General features: G+C 37.2%; 1 protein-coding gene across 2 annotated transcripts in view; it reads right to left on the bottom strand.

The window, feature by feature from the left end:
* The window catches only part of UNC13B (unc-13 homolog B), a 219,152-nt gene that overhangs the window by 159,221 nt on the left and 43,214 nt on the right, over positions 1-16,717 (bottom strand). For both annotated transcript variants that reach the window (XM_005683832.3, XM_005683831.3), the window contains exons 2-3: positions 9,714-9,743; positions 6,884-6,983 (exon numbers count right to left, since the gene is read on the bottom strand). In XM_005683832.3, the coding sequence (XP_005683889.2) occupies positions 6,884-6,983; positions 9,714-9,743 (130 nt within the window). The remainder of the gene's footprint in view (positions 1-6,883; positions 6,984-9,713; positions 9,744-16,717) is intronic.

Here is a 16,717-nt window from a genome sequence, read left to right as displayed (position 1 = left end):
ACCTGGAATGTTAAGTCCATGAACAAGGCAAATTGGAAGTGGTCAAACAGGAAGTGTCAAGAATGAACATCGACGTTTTAGGAATCAGCAAACTAAAATGGACTGGAATGGGTGAATTTAACTCATGACCATTATATCTACTACTGTGGGCAAGAATCCCTTAGAAGAAATGGAGTAGCCATCATAGTCAACAAAAGAGTCTGAAATGCAGTACTTGGATGCAATCTCAAAAATAACAGAATGATCTCTGTTCGTTTCCAAGGAAAACCATTCAATATCACAGTAATCCAAGTCTATGACCTGACCAGTAATTCTGAAGAAGCTGAAATTGAACGGTTCTATGAAGACTTACAAGACCTTCTAGAACTAACATCCAAAAAAGATGTCCTTTTCATTACAGGGGACTGGAATGCAAAAGTAAGAAGTCAAGAAACACCTGAAGTAACAGGCAAATTTGGCTTTGGAGTACAGAATGAAGCAGGGCAAAGGCTAACAGAGCTTTGCCAAGAGTAGGAACTGGTCATAGCAAACACCCTCTTCCAACAACACAAGAGAAGAATACACATGGACATCACATGGACATGGTCAATACTGAAATCAGATTGATTACATTCTTTGCAGCCAAAGATGAAGAAGCTCTATACAGTCAGCAAAAACAAGACTGGGAGCTGACTGTGGCTCAGATCATGAACTTTTTATTGCCAAACTCAGACTTAAAATGAAGAAAGTAGAGAAAACCACTAGACCATTCAGGTATGGCCTAAATCAAATCCCTTACGATTATACAGTGGAAATGAGAAACAGATTCAAGGGATTAGATCTGATAGACAAAGTGCCTGATGAACTACAGATGGAGGTTTGTGACACTGTACAAGAGACAGGGATAAAGACCATCTCCAAGAAAAAGAAATGCAAAAAAGCAAAATGGCTGTCTGAGGAGGCCTTACAAATAGCTGTGAAAAGAAGAGAAGCAAAAAGCAAATACCCATTTGAATGTAGAGTTCCAAAGAATAGTTAAGGAGAGATTAAAAAAAGCTTTCCTCGGCGATCAGTGTAAAGAAATAGAGGAAAACAATAGAATGGGAAAGACCAGAGATCTCTTCAAGAAAATCAGAGGTATCAACAGAACATTTCATGCAAAGATGGGCACAATAAAGGACAGAAATGGTATGGACCTAACAGAAGCAGAAGATATTAAGAAGTGGGGTCAAGAATACACAGAAAAACAAAAAAATACAAAATAGATCTTCACGACCCAGATAATCACGATGGTGTGATAACTCACCTAGAGCCAGACATCCTGGAATGTGAAGCCAAGTGGGCCTTAGGAAGCATCACTACGAACAAAGCTAGTGGAGGTGAAGGAATTCCAGTTGAGCTGTTTCAAATCCTGAAAGATGATGCTGTGAAAGTGCTGCACTCAATATGCCAGCAAATTTGGAAAACTCAGCCGTGGCCACAGGTCTGGAAAAGGTCAGTTTTCATTCCAATCCCAAAGAAAGGCAATGCCAAAGAACGCTTAAACTACTGCACAATTGCATTCATCTCACACACTAGTAAAGTAATGCTCAAAATTCTCCAAGCCAGGCTTTAGCGAAACGTGAACTGTGAACTTCCAGATGTCCAAGCTGGATTTAGAAAAGGCAGAGGAACCAGAAATCAAATTGCCAACATCCAGTGAATCATGGAAAAAGCAAGAGAGTTCCAGAAAAACATCTACTTCTGCTTTACTGACTATGCCAAAGCCTTTGACTATGTGGATCACAACAAACTATGGAAAATTCTGAAAGAGATGGGAATACCAGACCCCCTGACCTGCCTCTTGAGAAATTTCTATGACGGTCAGGAAGCAACAGTTAGAACTGGACATGGAACAACAGACTGCCTCCAAAAAGGGAAAGGAGTACATCAAGGTGGTATATTGTCACCCTGCTTATTTAACTTATATGCAGAGTACATCATGAGAAATGCTGGGCTGGAGGAAGCATAAGCTGCAATCAAGATTGCTGGGGGAAATATCAATAACCTCAGATATGCAGATGACACCATTCTTAAGGCTGAAAGAGAAGAACTAAAGATTCTCTTGATGAAAGTGAAAGAGGAGAGTGGAAAAGTTTGCTTAAAACTCAACATTCAGAAAACAAGATCATGGCATCTAGTCCCATCACTTCATGGCAAATAGATGGGGAAACAATGGAAACAGTGACAGACTTTATTTTGGGGGGCTCCAAAATCACTGCAGATGGTGACTGCAGCCATGAAATTAAAAGACGCTTACTCCTTGATAGAAAATTTATGACCAACCCTGACAGCATATTAAAAAGCAGAGACATTACTTTGCCAAAAAAGGTCTGTCTAGGCAAAGCTATGGTTTTTCCAGTAGTCATGTATGGATGTGAGAGCTGGACTATAAAGAAAGCTGAGCGCTGAAGAATTGATCCTTTGAACTGTGATGTTGGAAAAGACTCTTGAGAGTTCCTTGGGCTGTAAGGAGATCCAACCAGTCCCTCCTAAAGGAAATCAGTCCTGAATGTTCATGGAAGGACTGATGCTGAAGCTGAAACTCCAATACTTTGGCCACCTGATATGAAAAAATGACTCATTGGAAAAGAGCCTGATGCTGGGAAAGATTGAAGGTGGGAGAAGGGGACAACAGAAGACGAGATGGTTGGATGGCATCACCGACTCAATGGACACGAATTTGAGTAAACTCCAGGAGTTGGTGATGGACAGGGAGGCCTGGCTTGCTGCAGTCCACGGGGCCACAAAGAGTCGGATACGACTAAGCGACTGAACTGAACTGAACTGACAAGAATCTTTGAGGAAAAAGCAAGGCTTCTTTACCAGATATATGAACGGGAGTCGAAGAAAAAGTAAAAGGGCCCCTGAGAACATCTAATCCTGTTGGGAACATGGGGTGAGGCAAGTGAGGGACTCTAGAGTGTGCTAGCTCACACTAGTCAGTCCCTGCAGAACCCAGTAGTCATTATCAGTTAAAGCAGGCACTGTTACTTATAAATGAAATGATCACAAGATAACAATAAACACAATGATTTTCCTATAATAATAACTAGGAAAAAATATTTGAAGAGAAACTAAAAAGAGCCAGACGACAACTAAGCAGAAGCAAGTGTCATATATGGAAGAATATCAGTTAGGAAAGGCTAACTCAAAAATAATTACGGACTTAAGATGAAACAAGCAAACCCTTATGTTAACACTAAAAAACATTCTCTAGAAAGCTCCTATGGAAGCACAGATTTATTTGCGGGGGAAATGTAAGAAAGATGAGAAAAGGCCAATTCCAGCAGGAAAAGCACAATGGAATTCTTAGAAAAACAACAGCTATTCATCACGTGAAGTTTTTTTTTTTTTTTTAACTTTTTATTTTTTTACTTTACGATACTGTATTGGTTTTGCCATACATTGACATGAATCCACCACAGGTGTACATGAGTTCCCAACCCTGAACCCCCTTCCCACCACCCTCCCCATCATCACGTGAAGTTTTGAGTGTGTGCTTGAGAGAGAGCTTGGCTTCCCTATTGTACTATTAAGATACATATTCTTAGATTCACTAGTTTGGGATGTGGCATTATAGCTGTAAAATTCATATCAAGCATATTGAAGACAAGTAAAGCAGAGAAAATTTGCCCCTTTTATGTAAATACAACAGAATAGAAAAGAACTGAGTTCAATTTTTTCATTTAATATAATTTCCCTGAGCATATACAATACATATGCCTTGGTACTTTGGGAAAGACACACAATACAGGACCCAGTTCCTCTCTCGAGAAACTTCCAAGCTATCTGGAGAGCTGTTCAAAACCAAAAAGTAGGTGACTATACCCAGTTACTATGTTAGGGCATTCACCATGGGGAAAGGTAGCTTTTGCACACCATTTCATTCAGCCTAATTAGCTGATCAGCCTTGGAAAATAAATCTAACAATCCCAAATCTTTTGAATTTAAAAAAGAAAAATTACTTAGGGATATATATAATATCCTCCGAGAAAGTCCTAAATAGCATCTCAAGTGTGTGAAAAGTTGGTGTCAATCACTCAGTTGTGTCTGACTTTTTGCTATCCCATGGACTGTAGCCCACGAGGCTCCCCTGTCCATGGGATTTCCCAGGCAAGAATATTAGAGTGGTTAGCCATTCCCTTCTCCAGGAGATCTTCCTGATCCAGGGATCGAACCTGTGTCTCCTGTATCGCAGGCAGATTCTTTACCATCTGAGCCACCAGGGAAGCCCCTTTTCAAGCCAACAGCTAAAAAAAAAAAAAAAAAAAAAAAACAGCCAGAGGTCTTTACAGCTTGACTTGGAGCAGATAAAAAAGAAAATCTATTCTTTAGGGAACTCTGGGGAATAAGGCCCAAACAATGAAGATATCTTCTATAAGAAGCCTCTTATCTACATCTGCTCAGATGGCTCAACTAAGAGAAGTCTGAGAGCTCTGTTTTGCCTTATCCCCAGTGCTCTGGGGAAGCTTCTTTTCTCTATAGTACTCAATTGACAGTATATGTACATACATGTACACAAGATCCTGGGCTAGGAAATTCACAATAAGTGAAGATGCCCTCCTTGCCCTTAAGGAATGAACAGTCTATTCCTGGAAATAAGATAAATACTAAAGGTAGATGAGAAACACCAAAATGAACATTAGATACTATCACATAATGTATCAGGGAGAAAAAAAGAAAAGGAGAAAGGGAGACAAGTGACCAGCAATGGAGCTGCCAGTGACAGAAGAGCAGGATAGGAGGAGTAAGGAACAGCAGCAGAAAGGTGGGTAACATGGCTAATAAAGCCCATGTAAAGGAGAGGAGAGAAAATCCACACAGTATCTCCAGGTGGGAGACAGAAGAAAAGTCACACATATCACAGTAGGGCTGAAAGAGGAAGTGCTATGGGAAACTGGAAAATAAACAAGAATAATGCTACTGTGCTGATGAGAGACTGTAGATGATTGTTACGTTTCTCATGCTGGGAACAGTTATAATTTTAGTGATTATGACAGCCACAGGGAAGTCAAAAGAACGAAGGATTGCTAGGTTTATATACCACAGCCAGAACTGTGGTATGGCAAACAAGGAAGAGACTTGAAAAAACTGTTTATAGCTGACTTTGCATGAGTGAAGAAAGAAACACATGATCTCACTCTGATGTCAGTACAACAGAGAGGGAATAAATGAGGTTTATAATCTTGAGAGAGAGGCAACCAGTGAGAAATCTGACACCACTAGCTCTTCTGGAAGCTCTTCAGCTTCCAGGGCACCACTATCTCGTTTCTCCTTTCTCTTCTCTGTTCACTCCTTCTTAGTCCCCTTTGTCCCCTCTTTAAATACTGGTGGTCTCCAGGCCCTACCCCAGCCCCTTTTCTCACCCTACACATTTTCCCTAAGCTTTCTCATCTACGCGTATGCCTTCAACTAACCAAAATATTTCTCCAACCTAGGCTTCCTCCATGAGTACCAGGTTCAAGTTTCTATCTTTTGTAATGTTCTTCCTACCTGTCCTGTAAGAACTTCAAATATAAGCTTGTTCGTAACTGATATAGTATGTCCTGTCCTATTGAGTAGCACACCACTTATCCAATCATCCAAGACAAGCATTGGTTCTACCTCCTTAATATCTTCCATCTATCCTTCTGTTACTGTCTTAGCCCAAACCCTCATAATCTTAACCTTTAAGTATTATAATAAAGTTTCCTAAGTGGTACTATAAGCAGCAACATATTAAAAGCCTAGAGGTTTGGAATGTTTCCCCATAAAGAGAGTCATCATATGTCTCAGATGCACTATAAAACTCACAATTTCACTTCAATCACAAATTTCACAGAAATTTTAATATATTTTCTTTTTGACCAACTTGTATCTACCTTCCCCCAAAATAAGTATAACCCTGTGAGAGAGTAGACCTTTACAGATAAGGAAATTGACATTCAGAGAAGCTAAGTGATTGGCTCAGTCTTTCAGAAATGATAGCCTATATTTTACTTTCCTTTCCTAGATCAGAAAAAAAAAAATTGCTTAAATTTAAGAGGAAAAAGGGAAATAGCAAGTTTTTAAAGTCACAATCATAATATACTAAATTCTGTGTCATATGCAAGCAATTCAACTAACATTTACTCATTTTTATTATTGATTAGATAAAGGTAGAATATTTTACTCCATAAAACAAAAAGGATTAAAAGCACATGTCCTTATCTTCAAAAGCAGGTGACTTAAGCAGGGAGGCTCCAGAAGGAAGAGATATATGTGTAATTATGGCTGATTTGTGTTATTGGACAGCCAGAAACCAACAAAACATTGTAAAGCAATTTTCCTCCAATTAAAAAATAAATTTAAAAAAATTTTTTTAAATAAAAAAAACAGCAGTTTGAATAGAGCATTTTAAAAAAGCAGGTAACTTAGAAACGCAAACACAGTCCTCACATGCATAACCACATTCCTTCAAGGAGCCTTTGGAGAACTGAAAAAACATTAAGTTAGGTTTAATATCATATTAAGTATGTTATACTACAGCTAATTCTGACTAGTAGGTAAATCTGACTAGGTATATTTTCACCCACATAAACTGAGAGTTTACTCGAATTCATAATTCATCTCTGAAAATATATTATAAATCTGGGAGAGAACAAAACTGCAGATCACTTTACTGTAGTAGGTGTGTGTCCCTACTACACATCTCACTTGTTCCTCTCTTCTGTTTTCAAAAAGAATACTCAACATGCTATTAAAACGTGTTTTTTAATATTTAATATGTTTTATAAATCTTATATATACACAAAATCTTTAACCTCTACTTGTTTAATCCAATGTGATTACCTTGGAAATATTATCAAATACTGTAGGCATGCTGCTACTGCAAAGTACTTACAACATAAAATCTTGTTCCCAGGAAGGTTGATCGCCACGAACTGCTACAGTTGTACTCTTCACATTTTGCACTTTCAGGGTCACATATGTGTTAAATTTTTCTTTGAAAAATGCAAAACAAAGATATAATACTTAGTGCTCAGATGGTTATCCAATCTCACAAAGTCCCTGGAATTAAGTAATGTCCAAATTATAGTATTACATGTAAGGAAAAATTGAAATTATATATTCTACAATATAGTATCATTTTAAACATAGAGGTACAAAAAAATTATAAAACACATACTATTCTCAAAAGCATAAGCTATAATAGTGTTTTTCAAATTTAAGGACTCTACTTTATCCTTTTCCAACAGACACACATGCACACACATATAAACAAAAACGAAAGCTTTATGAAATGTAAGATGTGATACCTTGGTATTTTCTATTCTAATTTAATTAAAATATTAATCATAACCACCTAGGTTGACTTTATAGCCACTTGCAGTTTGAAAAAATAATACTCTAATTGATCTTACAGAAAAGATGTTATGCAAATTAATATATAAAGAAGTAAGTACCACAGAGAAAAAGTACTAAAAGAAGGCAGAAGAGCAAACAGTTACCTCTAGTTGTTTACAGTGACAAACATGGAGGAAAAACCCTCATAAAGGAAATGGATTTCAAAGTCGATCTATTCACTTTGGCCTAGAGCACAACTTACATAAAAAGAAATATTATCACAGATTTGAGAAAATGAAATTCTCTAACCTGAGAGTATAAATTGAGTACCAAACAAAGGTAGGTGGCCTGGATCTCAAAACTCAGAAATCTGACCTGACTTAATACAGCACATTTTGTTTCCTTTGCATCAGCCATGATTAGAGACACTGAATTGAGAGTTCACTTTTCTGTGTAAGAAGTTAATCGTAACTTTATAAAATGAAAAAAAAAAGACTATCATTTTTGATTCATCAAATTGTCAAAGATCACTTAAAGCAACTACCAGTGTTAGAGGTGTAAGAAAATGGGCACTGTCATGTACTTGTATTAGAAGGTAAATCTTTCTCTTAAGCATCATAAAAAACTATGGAGTTTTATACCCATAATTATAACTACAATTATATCAAAGGTATATGAGGATACAAGCCCACCCACGTGAGGGAATTCCCATCCATATTTGGTAGTAGCTATGCAGTATACCAATGAGCTGTTTTCTAGCATAGGATTTTGTACTCCATTCCCCATATTCAACCACAGCTGGCTGGATCAAAAGGAGATGCCACCCAAAAGCAGGCAGTCAATTAATAAGCTAACCAAAAGCTGAGACCAATATGATTCCCTCGCAAAAGATTTTCAATAGAGAAAATAGAGAAATAGTGACAAATGATTGGTGAAGAAGCTCAAAGGAGAGGCACATAAATTCCATTGGAGTAGCTATTATGGGGTATATGCAAAATAGGTAAGCATAAAAAACCTGCTGGAAGACAAAGGAGAGCAAAAAAGCTTTTCAGAAAGAGAGGCCCTAATCTGTAGCCACTGGAGAGAGCAGTAAGCTCAGAAACTGTTTTAGCTCCTGTTGCATCCAGGTTTGGTTTTTCAGATTTTTCTTGGGTTCCCAGTATGTTCTTTTCCCCCACAATCCATAGTACTCTCTTTCTGGCCCCAGCGGTATCCAGAGTAAGTCTTTGTAACTAACTTGATATTCAGTTAAGAAAATATGTATTAAAATAAGGAGATACCCTTTTCACCTTCACATGAGCAAAGATTAAAAAATTTCATGCTATTTAATGTTGGTAAGGATTTGGGAAAATAAACACTCATATACTTTTGGCCTGATTAAAAGCTAGCAAACCTTTCAGAGCCACACTTTGGCAGCAGCTACTTAATTTGTTTAAAATACATACCTTTGGCCCAGCAATTCTCTACTTTTGGACTCCAGCATACAGATACATTTTCAAAAGCAGGCAATAATAAATGCATTAAGAAGATGTATTGCTTATGGCAAATAAAAACTGAAATGACCTGAATATTCAATCAGGGACCTAAGGTACAACAACATTCTGTGTACTTTTTTTTTTAACAGCAGTTTCTTGTTGGTTATCTGCTTTAAATATAACATTCTGTGTACAACATTTTGAAAGCAAGAACCATATGTATACACACACATACACAAAAAACTTTTATGTATTGTTTGAAAAAAAGCAGGTTGCACAAAGATGTGTAGCTGATTCATTAGTGTATACATGCACATACACAGAAAAACTCTGAAAAGGTGTATAAAAACCTCAAAACAGTTACTTCTGAGAAGTAGAACTAAGTTGGCCAATAGGTAAGGAGACTAACTTTTCACTAGATTGATAGAGATTTCTTTGATGTTTTATAAAAGCATCGCTTTTTTTCCTTCAACTTTTTGAGGTATAACTGGCAATTTAAAATTGTATATATTTAAGGTGTACAATCTGATGATTTTGTATATGAATACAAAGTGAAATAATCACCATAATCAAGAATATCCACATTCCTCACCACCTCATAATTACCATTTCCTCTGTTTGTGTGGGTTGAGCACATTTAAGATCCATCCTCTTAGCAATTTGAAGTATATAATATTTGTTAAACATAGACACATTATTATACATCAGATCTTCAGAAATTATTCATTTTGCATAACTTTGCACCCTCTTGACCAACATCTTTCCATACTGACTTTTTAATTAATTTAATGAACTTAGTGAGTTTAACTAATTTAACCAATGAATCAAATGACATTTATGTTTTTTTGAAAGAATGTTTTTAAATCATAGCAAGTAGGGGAGAAGTACGTAAGAATTAAAGGCTGGCCTTACCTGGTGAACCCTGGAATTTGGCTCTTTTAACTGCAAGAGAAAAAAAGAGGACACCATGAAGAATTCCTGCAAATTAATTTATTTAACCAGCATTTCTTTAGTAAATTAGTATGTGCCAAGATTAGAGTTAGGACTAGATTTTTAAGTCTAAGTCATTAGAGAAAAAAAGCTGAGACTTCCAATCAAAACTTGAATGCAGAGAGTTAGAAGGGTCCTTAAAAGTCATCCAATCTAATCTCATACTCCAAGAAAACATCTTTTTGTTTTGTTCCAAACCAGCTTATTTAGGGGTTCCATTTTCACTCCTCAATAGATTTTATGTATTTCTTACATGCTTCTTCACTCATTAGTTCACCTAGTTCTGAAGGGTTACTGAATGTCATCTTGATCAGCCAACTATCTTCATAACAAGATTTGTTGACAAGTCCTGGATTTTCTGCTAGAGCTTTACTAACTTCAGTTACTTCTCCTGATAGAGGAGAATAGAGTTCACTAGCAGCTTTCACACTTTCCAAAGCACCAAACTCTTCTTGTTTGTCAATTTTGTCCCAACTTCAGGCAGACTACAGTAAACATCTCCCAAAGCTTCCTGTGCAAAATTGCTGATTCCCACTGTTCCAACACCATTTTCTGTTGTTACCCATTCGTGTTATTATTCTGTGAATTTCTGGACCCGACAACTGAGCAGGACCAGTGCGCAGCGCCTGCTCGAAGTCCCCAGGGCCACAGTGAGCAGGGCGCGTTGGGTGCCGACCGCAGCCCGCAAGTTTAGGCACCCCTCGGAGCGCCATGTTTGCAGGGATGCAAAGTGTCTCCTCGCAGAGCATCCCAGAGCATCCCAGCCAGTGGGGGTGGGGCGGGGCCAAGAAGACATCTCTTACAGCCTCCTGACAAAGAGGTCAAGGGAACTAAATTATTCCTATTGGCAGGCACCCAAATTCATGTCAGATAACTTTCTAAGATTTAAATTATTTATATTCTTTATTTAAAACCCATCACAGGAACTCCTCCATTCCATTCATGCCAAAATAAGAGCTAATAGGCTAAATCTGGGACAAGTTTTAAACAACAGTGAAAAGTAACTGTTTTTCTGGAAATAAGCAAATAACAAAAGAATTCCTGTTCAAGTAAAAGCTATCCAAACTAGAACAGAAGAGGTAAAACTGTCTTTATATGCAGATAACATGATACTATATATCAAAAACCCTTAAGGCTCAACACAAAAACCACTAGAACTGATAAATGAATTCAGCAAGGCAGCAGGATAGAAGATTAACATACAGAAACTGGCTGCATTTCTTTTCACTAACAATGAAATATCAGAAAGGGAAAGTAAAAACACAATCCCTTTTAAAATCACATTCAAAAAAAGAAATACTTAAGGTACTTCCCTGGTGGTCCAGTGGCTAAAGACTCTATGCTCCCAATGCAAGGGGGCCAGGTTTGATCCCTGGTCAATGAACTAGATCCCATATGCTGCAATTAAGAGTTCATATGCCAAAACTAAGACCCAGTGCAGCCAAATAAATAAACATTTTAAAAAAAACAAAACAAAACTTAAGAGTAAACCTCACCAAGGAGAGGAAAGGCTTATAGGTAGAGAGGTATAAAACACTTACAAAGGAAACTGAAGATGATTTAAAGAAATGGAAAGATACCTTATGCTCTTGGATTGGAAGAATCAACATTGTTAATATGGCCATACTACCTTAAAGCAATCTGCAGGTTTAATGGAATCCCTATCAAATTACCCATGACTTTTTCCACAGAACTAGAACAAATAATCCTAAAATTTATATGGAATTGCCAAAGCAATCCTGAGAAAAAGAACAATGTAGGAGGCATAACCCTCCCAGACTTCAGACAATACTACAAAGCTACATCAAAACGGTGTGGTATTACCACAAAAACAGATGTGTGGATAAGTGTAATAGAGAGCCCAGAAAATAAACCCACATACCTACAGGCAATTAAACTTTGGCAAAGAAGACAAGAATATACAAGGGAGAAAAGAGTTTCTTTGGCAACTGGTGTTGGGAAAGTTGGACAGCTGCATGTAAATCAATGACATTAGAACACTGCCTCACTCTACACAAAAATAAGCTCAAAATAGTTTAAAGACTTAAATATAAGTTATGATGTCATAAAACTCCAAGAAGAGAACATAGGCAAAACATTCTCTGACATGAATCATACTAATGTTTTCTTAGGTCAGTCTCCCAAGACAGTAGAAGTAAAAGCAAAAAATAAACAAATGGGATGCAATCAAACTTATTCGCGTTTGTACAGCAAAAGGAATCATAAACAAAAAGACACCCTACAGAATGGGAGAAAACACAGCAATTTTATGACCAACAGGGTTTAATTACCAAAATATACAAAGAGTTCATACAACTCAATAACAAAAAACAAACAACACAATCAAAAAATGGCAGAAGACTTTCTAAAGAGAGATTTCTCCAAAGAAGACAATGAGATGGCCAACAAGCACATGAAAAGATGCTCAACACACTAATTATTAGAGAGGAATGTAAATCAGAACTAAAATAAAGTATCAGAATGGCCTTCACTAAAAAGTCTACAAACAACAAATGCTGCAGAAGGTGCAGAGAAACAGGAACTCTTCTACATTGTTGATGGGAGTGTAAACAGGTGTAGTCACTATGGGGAACAGTGTGGGGGTTCCTTAAAAATCTAAAAATAGAGTTGCCATATGATCCTGCAATTCCACTCCTGGGCATATATTTGAAGAACTATAATTCAAAAGATACATGCAAGAGCTGGTTTATTTTGCTATACAACAGAAATTAACACAACATTGTAAGGCGACTATACTCCAATAAAAATTAATTTTTAAAAAAGATTTATGCACTCATATCCTCATAGCAGCACTATTTACAATACCCAAGACAGGGAAATACCCTAAATGTCCATCAACAGATGCAAGGGTAAAGATGTGGTACAATACATACAGTGATATTACTCAGCCATAAAAAGAATGAAATAATGCCATATGCAGCAACAAGGATAGATGTTGAGATTGTCACACTAAGTGAAGTCAGAAAGAGAAAGACAAATACCATATGGTATCACTTATACATGGAATCTAAAATATGACACTAATGAACTTACCTATAAAACAGAGACTTACAGACATAGAGATCAGATTTGTGGGTGCCAAGGGGGCAGGTGGTGGTGATGGGATGAATTCAAAATTTGGGATTAGCAGAAGCAAACAATTATATATAGAGAATGGATAAACAACAATGTCCTATTGTAGAGCACAGGAAACTATATTCAATATCCTGTGATAAACCATAATGGAAAAGAGTATGAAAAAGATTGTATATGTATGTACAACTGAATCACTTTAGTGTACTTCAGAAATTAACACAGCGTTGTTAAGTCAACTATACTTCAATAAAATAAACTGTCTTTTAAAAAAAAAGAGAGAGAGAGAGAGTGTTCCAGTCCAAATGATCACACAAAGCTTGGTTTCCAAAACATCAGTGGAGAACTGCCTAAGACAGAACCCCATGCTGGGACTGTAGCGTGCCAGCTCTTAGGAAAGATCAAAGACCACACAAGCAGGAAAACTGCTAAACTCCAGAAACCATCAACTATCTTTCTGTCAAAGAAGATTACGCCTAAATGCCACAGGGGGGTAAAAAGATAAAAGGAAATTCTAAGACACAATGCTACTTAGGGGCTCAGAGTACAGATCTGCCATTATCTTTGTTCTGCATTTACAACTAAAAGCTTCACCTTAGCTGACATTCAAGCCTTGCTTTTTCCAACAGATGGGTAATTCAGCACCTTTTACAAGGCCTTCTCTATTTTATTAGTGCCAAAATCTATTCCTTTTCATTCAAAGTATGCCTCCCACTGGACTCTCCCTTTTAGTCTTGTGTCAATTTCTCTTAACTATTCTTCAATTTCATTTAATTCACAACTTACTGTAAAAGCTACAGTAATCAAGACAGTGTGGCACTACAAGGAAAATAGACACAGACCAATGGAATAAAATAGAAATATATCCAAGAATAGCATAAAATATACTGTGTAATGATATAAATTATAGTAAAATAACACATATTATCCTTACTTCATGCCATATGTAAAACTTAACTTGAAATGAATCCTAATCAACATTCTAGCAAGGTACTTTGTGGATACAGATAAACTGATTCTAAAGTTTATATGGAAAGGAAAAAGACTCAGAATAGCCAACTTAATATCAAAGTAAAAGAACAAATTTGGAGGATTGACACTACCCAACACTGACTTTTTATAAAGTTAATAGTATTCAAGACAATGTAGTCTTAGGAAAAGAAGAGACAAACAAATCAATGGAACAGAATAGAGAGCTAGAAATAGGCTCATGAAAATGTAATTAACCAATCTTTAAACAAAGGAGCAAAGGCAATAAAACGGAGCAATGATAGTGTTTTCAACAAATGGGGCTAGGACAAATGGATATTAACATATAAAAAAATGAATCTAGACAAAGACCTTCATGAAAGTTAATTCAAAACAGATCACAGACACAAAGTAAAACATAAAACTCCTAGAAAATAACATAAGAGAAAAAATCTAGATAAATCTAGGGCATGTGATGGATTTTTTAGTTGTAAGAGGAATAATTTATGAAAGAAATAACTGATAAGCTGGACTTCATTAAAATTAAAAACTGCTCTGTGAAAGACAATGAGAATGAGAAAACAAGCTATAGACATGTATTTTGCAAAAGACACATATGATAAAGGACTGTTATTCAAAATATATAAAAAACTCAAAACTAAATAAGAAAACACACAATCTGATTTTAAAATGGGCAAAAGACCTTAACAGACACCTCACCAAAAAAGATATACCGATGGCAAGTAATCCTATGAAAAGATGTTCAACATCATATGTCATCAGGGAATTATAGATTGAAACAACTATGCACAAAATGGTGTTAAACGAAAAACAAATACTGCATTAAATGCATGAGGTGGCTATTTGTCCTCTGGGCTCCCTAATATCAAAATACTCTCCCTCTTCTGAAGAAATCCTGAAAGAGGGGGGAAGCAGAACCTTACAACTCACTGCAAAAGTCAAAGGTGGGGGGCAGGGGGGTAATAAATAAATAAATAACAAAAATAAAAAAGAAGGGGGGAGTGAAAAAAAGAAGTCAAAGACAACAGATAGAGGTATAGCAATCACACGCTCCCAACCTGAATCTTGAGGGGCTGAAACAAAGATGCATGGCTGGTTAGAGAAAGTTGAAGAAAAGTTAGGATTCCAGTAGAAGAGCTGCTGCTGCTGCTGTCAAGTTGCTTCAGTCGTGTCCGACTCTTTGTGACCTCAGGCTCCCCACCAGGCTCCCCTGTCCCTGGGATTCTCCAGGCAAGAACACTGGAGTGGGTTGCCATTTCCTTCTCCAATGCATGAAAGTGAAAAGTGAAAGTAAAGTCGCTCAGTCGTGTCCAACTCTTAGCGACCCCATGGACTGTAGCCCACCAGGTTCCTCCATCCATGGGATTTTCCAGGCAAGAGTACTGGAGTAGGTTGCCATTGCCTTCTCTGCAGTAGAAGAGCATGAATGTTCAAAGTAGTAGAGTTCTGAAAGACAACCGTTTACATCCAATTATATCAGAACACCAAAATGGACCATTCCTGTCAATGGATGTTGGGGTTTTATGTCAATTTCCCTTTTTAATCTCCGTTTTATAGGTAAGGAGAAACCTGAGCTCAGAGAGGTTATGTGGCTGAGTCACATTAAGAATCAAGTGGGAACATCACATGGATTAAATAATGGAGCCAGATAAAGGATTCAGGTCTTCTGACTCTGTGTCTAGTTCTTTCCATTTCACCAGAATGCAGCCACAGAGGCAGCTACAGGAGAAGGAAGAGGAGAAGAAAAAAGAAAAAAACATCATCCATACCCTAAGGCAGGGGAGAGAAACAGCAAAAACCATGCAAGCACATGGAGGAAAAGTGCTAATCATGTAACTCAACTTAACGTAAATATAAATGTAATGTAAACCAAAATGCAATGTTAAGATAAAATGTGCCAAAGAGAAAGGACAGATGAGTAAGGCTGGGATTAACAATCAAAGACGTTATCAAATAGACAGAAGTAGAACTGAGATTAAGGAAATGGATAAAACATAGACAAGCAAAGAAAAGAAGGAACAACATTTTCTAAAAAGGCACAGAGCAGTATTTCAGTCCAATGAGAGGCATAGTCCATTAGACCACAAAATCTCTAAGAGTTTGAGTACCAGGTCCTGGGGGCTGGTCGGGCACAAGGCTAAAACAAGGGACTTAACAGTATCCTAAATCCAGAACTTTTCCTATTTAATTTCTTCAAGAATAAATCTTTCTGGATCTTCTGCTTTGGAAAAACAGCGTAAGTGAGAAGAGAGGATACCAGGAAAGTCCAGAAATGAGATGGACATGTTTTGTTCCTTTTTAGTTTCGCCCAGGCATTGCACATCATTTTTATCATCATGTACTCCTCAGGGAAACTGTACCAATATGCCTTCTCTCCCATCACTGTATTATAAGAAAGTCCACCTTTTTAAAATCACAGACTCCTCTGATAATTTAACAAAAGCTACACACCTGCTCTCCAGAAAAATGCACATACATCTGCAAAACACTGTGCATATCAAAGGGAAATTCATGCAGGTTAGATCATCTACTAATAAAAATGCTTTTTCCTAACATTACCAGTGTTGTTGTTCTCACTGAATTTGTTTTATTAATTACTTTGCCAACAAAGGTCCGTCTAGTCAAGGCTATGGTTTTTCCTGTGGTCATGTATGGATGCGAGAGCTGGACTGCGAAGAAAGCTGAGCACCGAAGAATTGATGCTTTTGAACTGTGGTGTTGGAGAAGACTCTTGAGAGTCCCTTGGACTGCTAGGAGAACCAACCAGTCTATTCTGAAAGAGATCAGCCCTGGGATTTCTTTGGAAGGAATGATGCTAAAGCTGAAACTTCAGTACTTTGGCC

The sequence above is a fragment of the Capra hircus genome, chromosome 8, assembly GCF_001704415.2.
Source record: "Capra hircus breed San Clemente chromosome 8, ASM170441v1, whole genome shotgun sequence".
Lineage (NCBI taxonomy): Eukaryota > Metazoa > Chordata > Mammalia > Artiodactyla > Bovidae > Capra > Capra hircus.
This window is presented reverse-complemented; position numbering and strand designations above follow the sequence as displayed.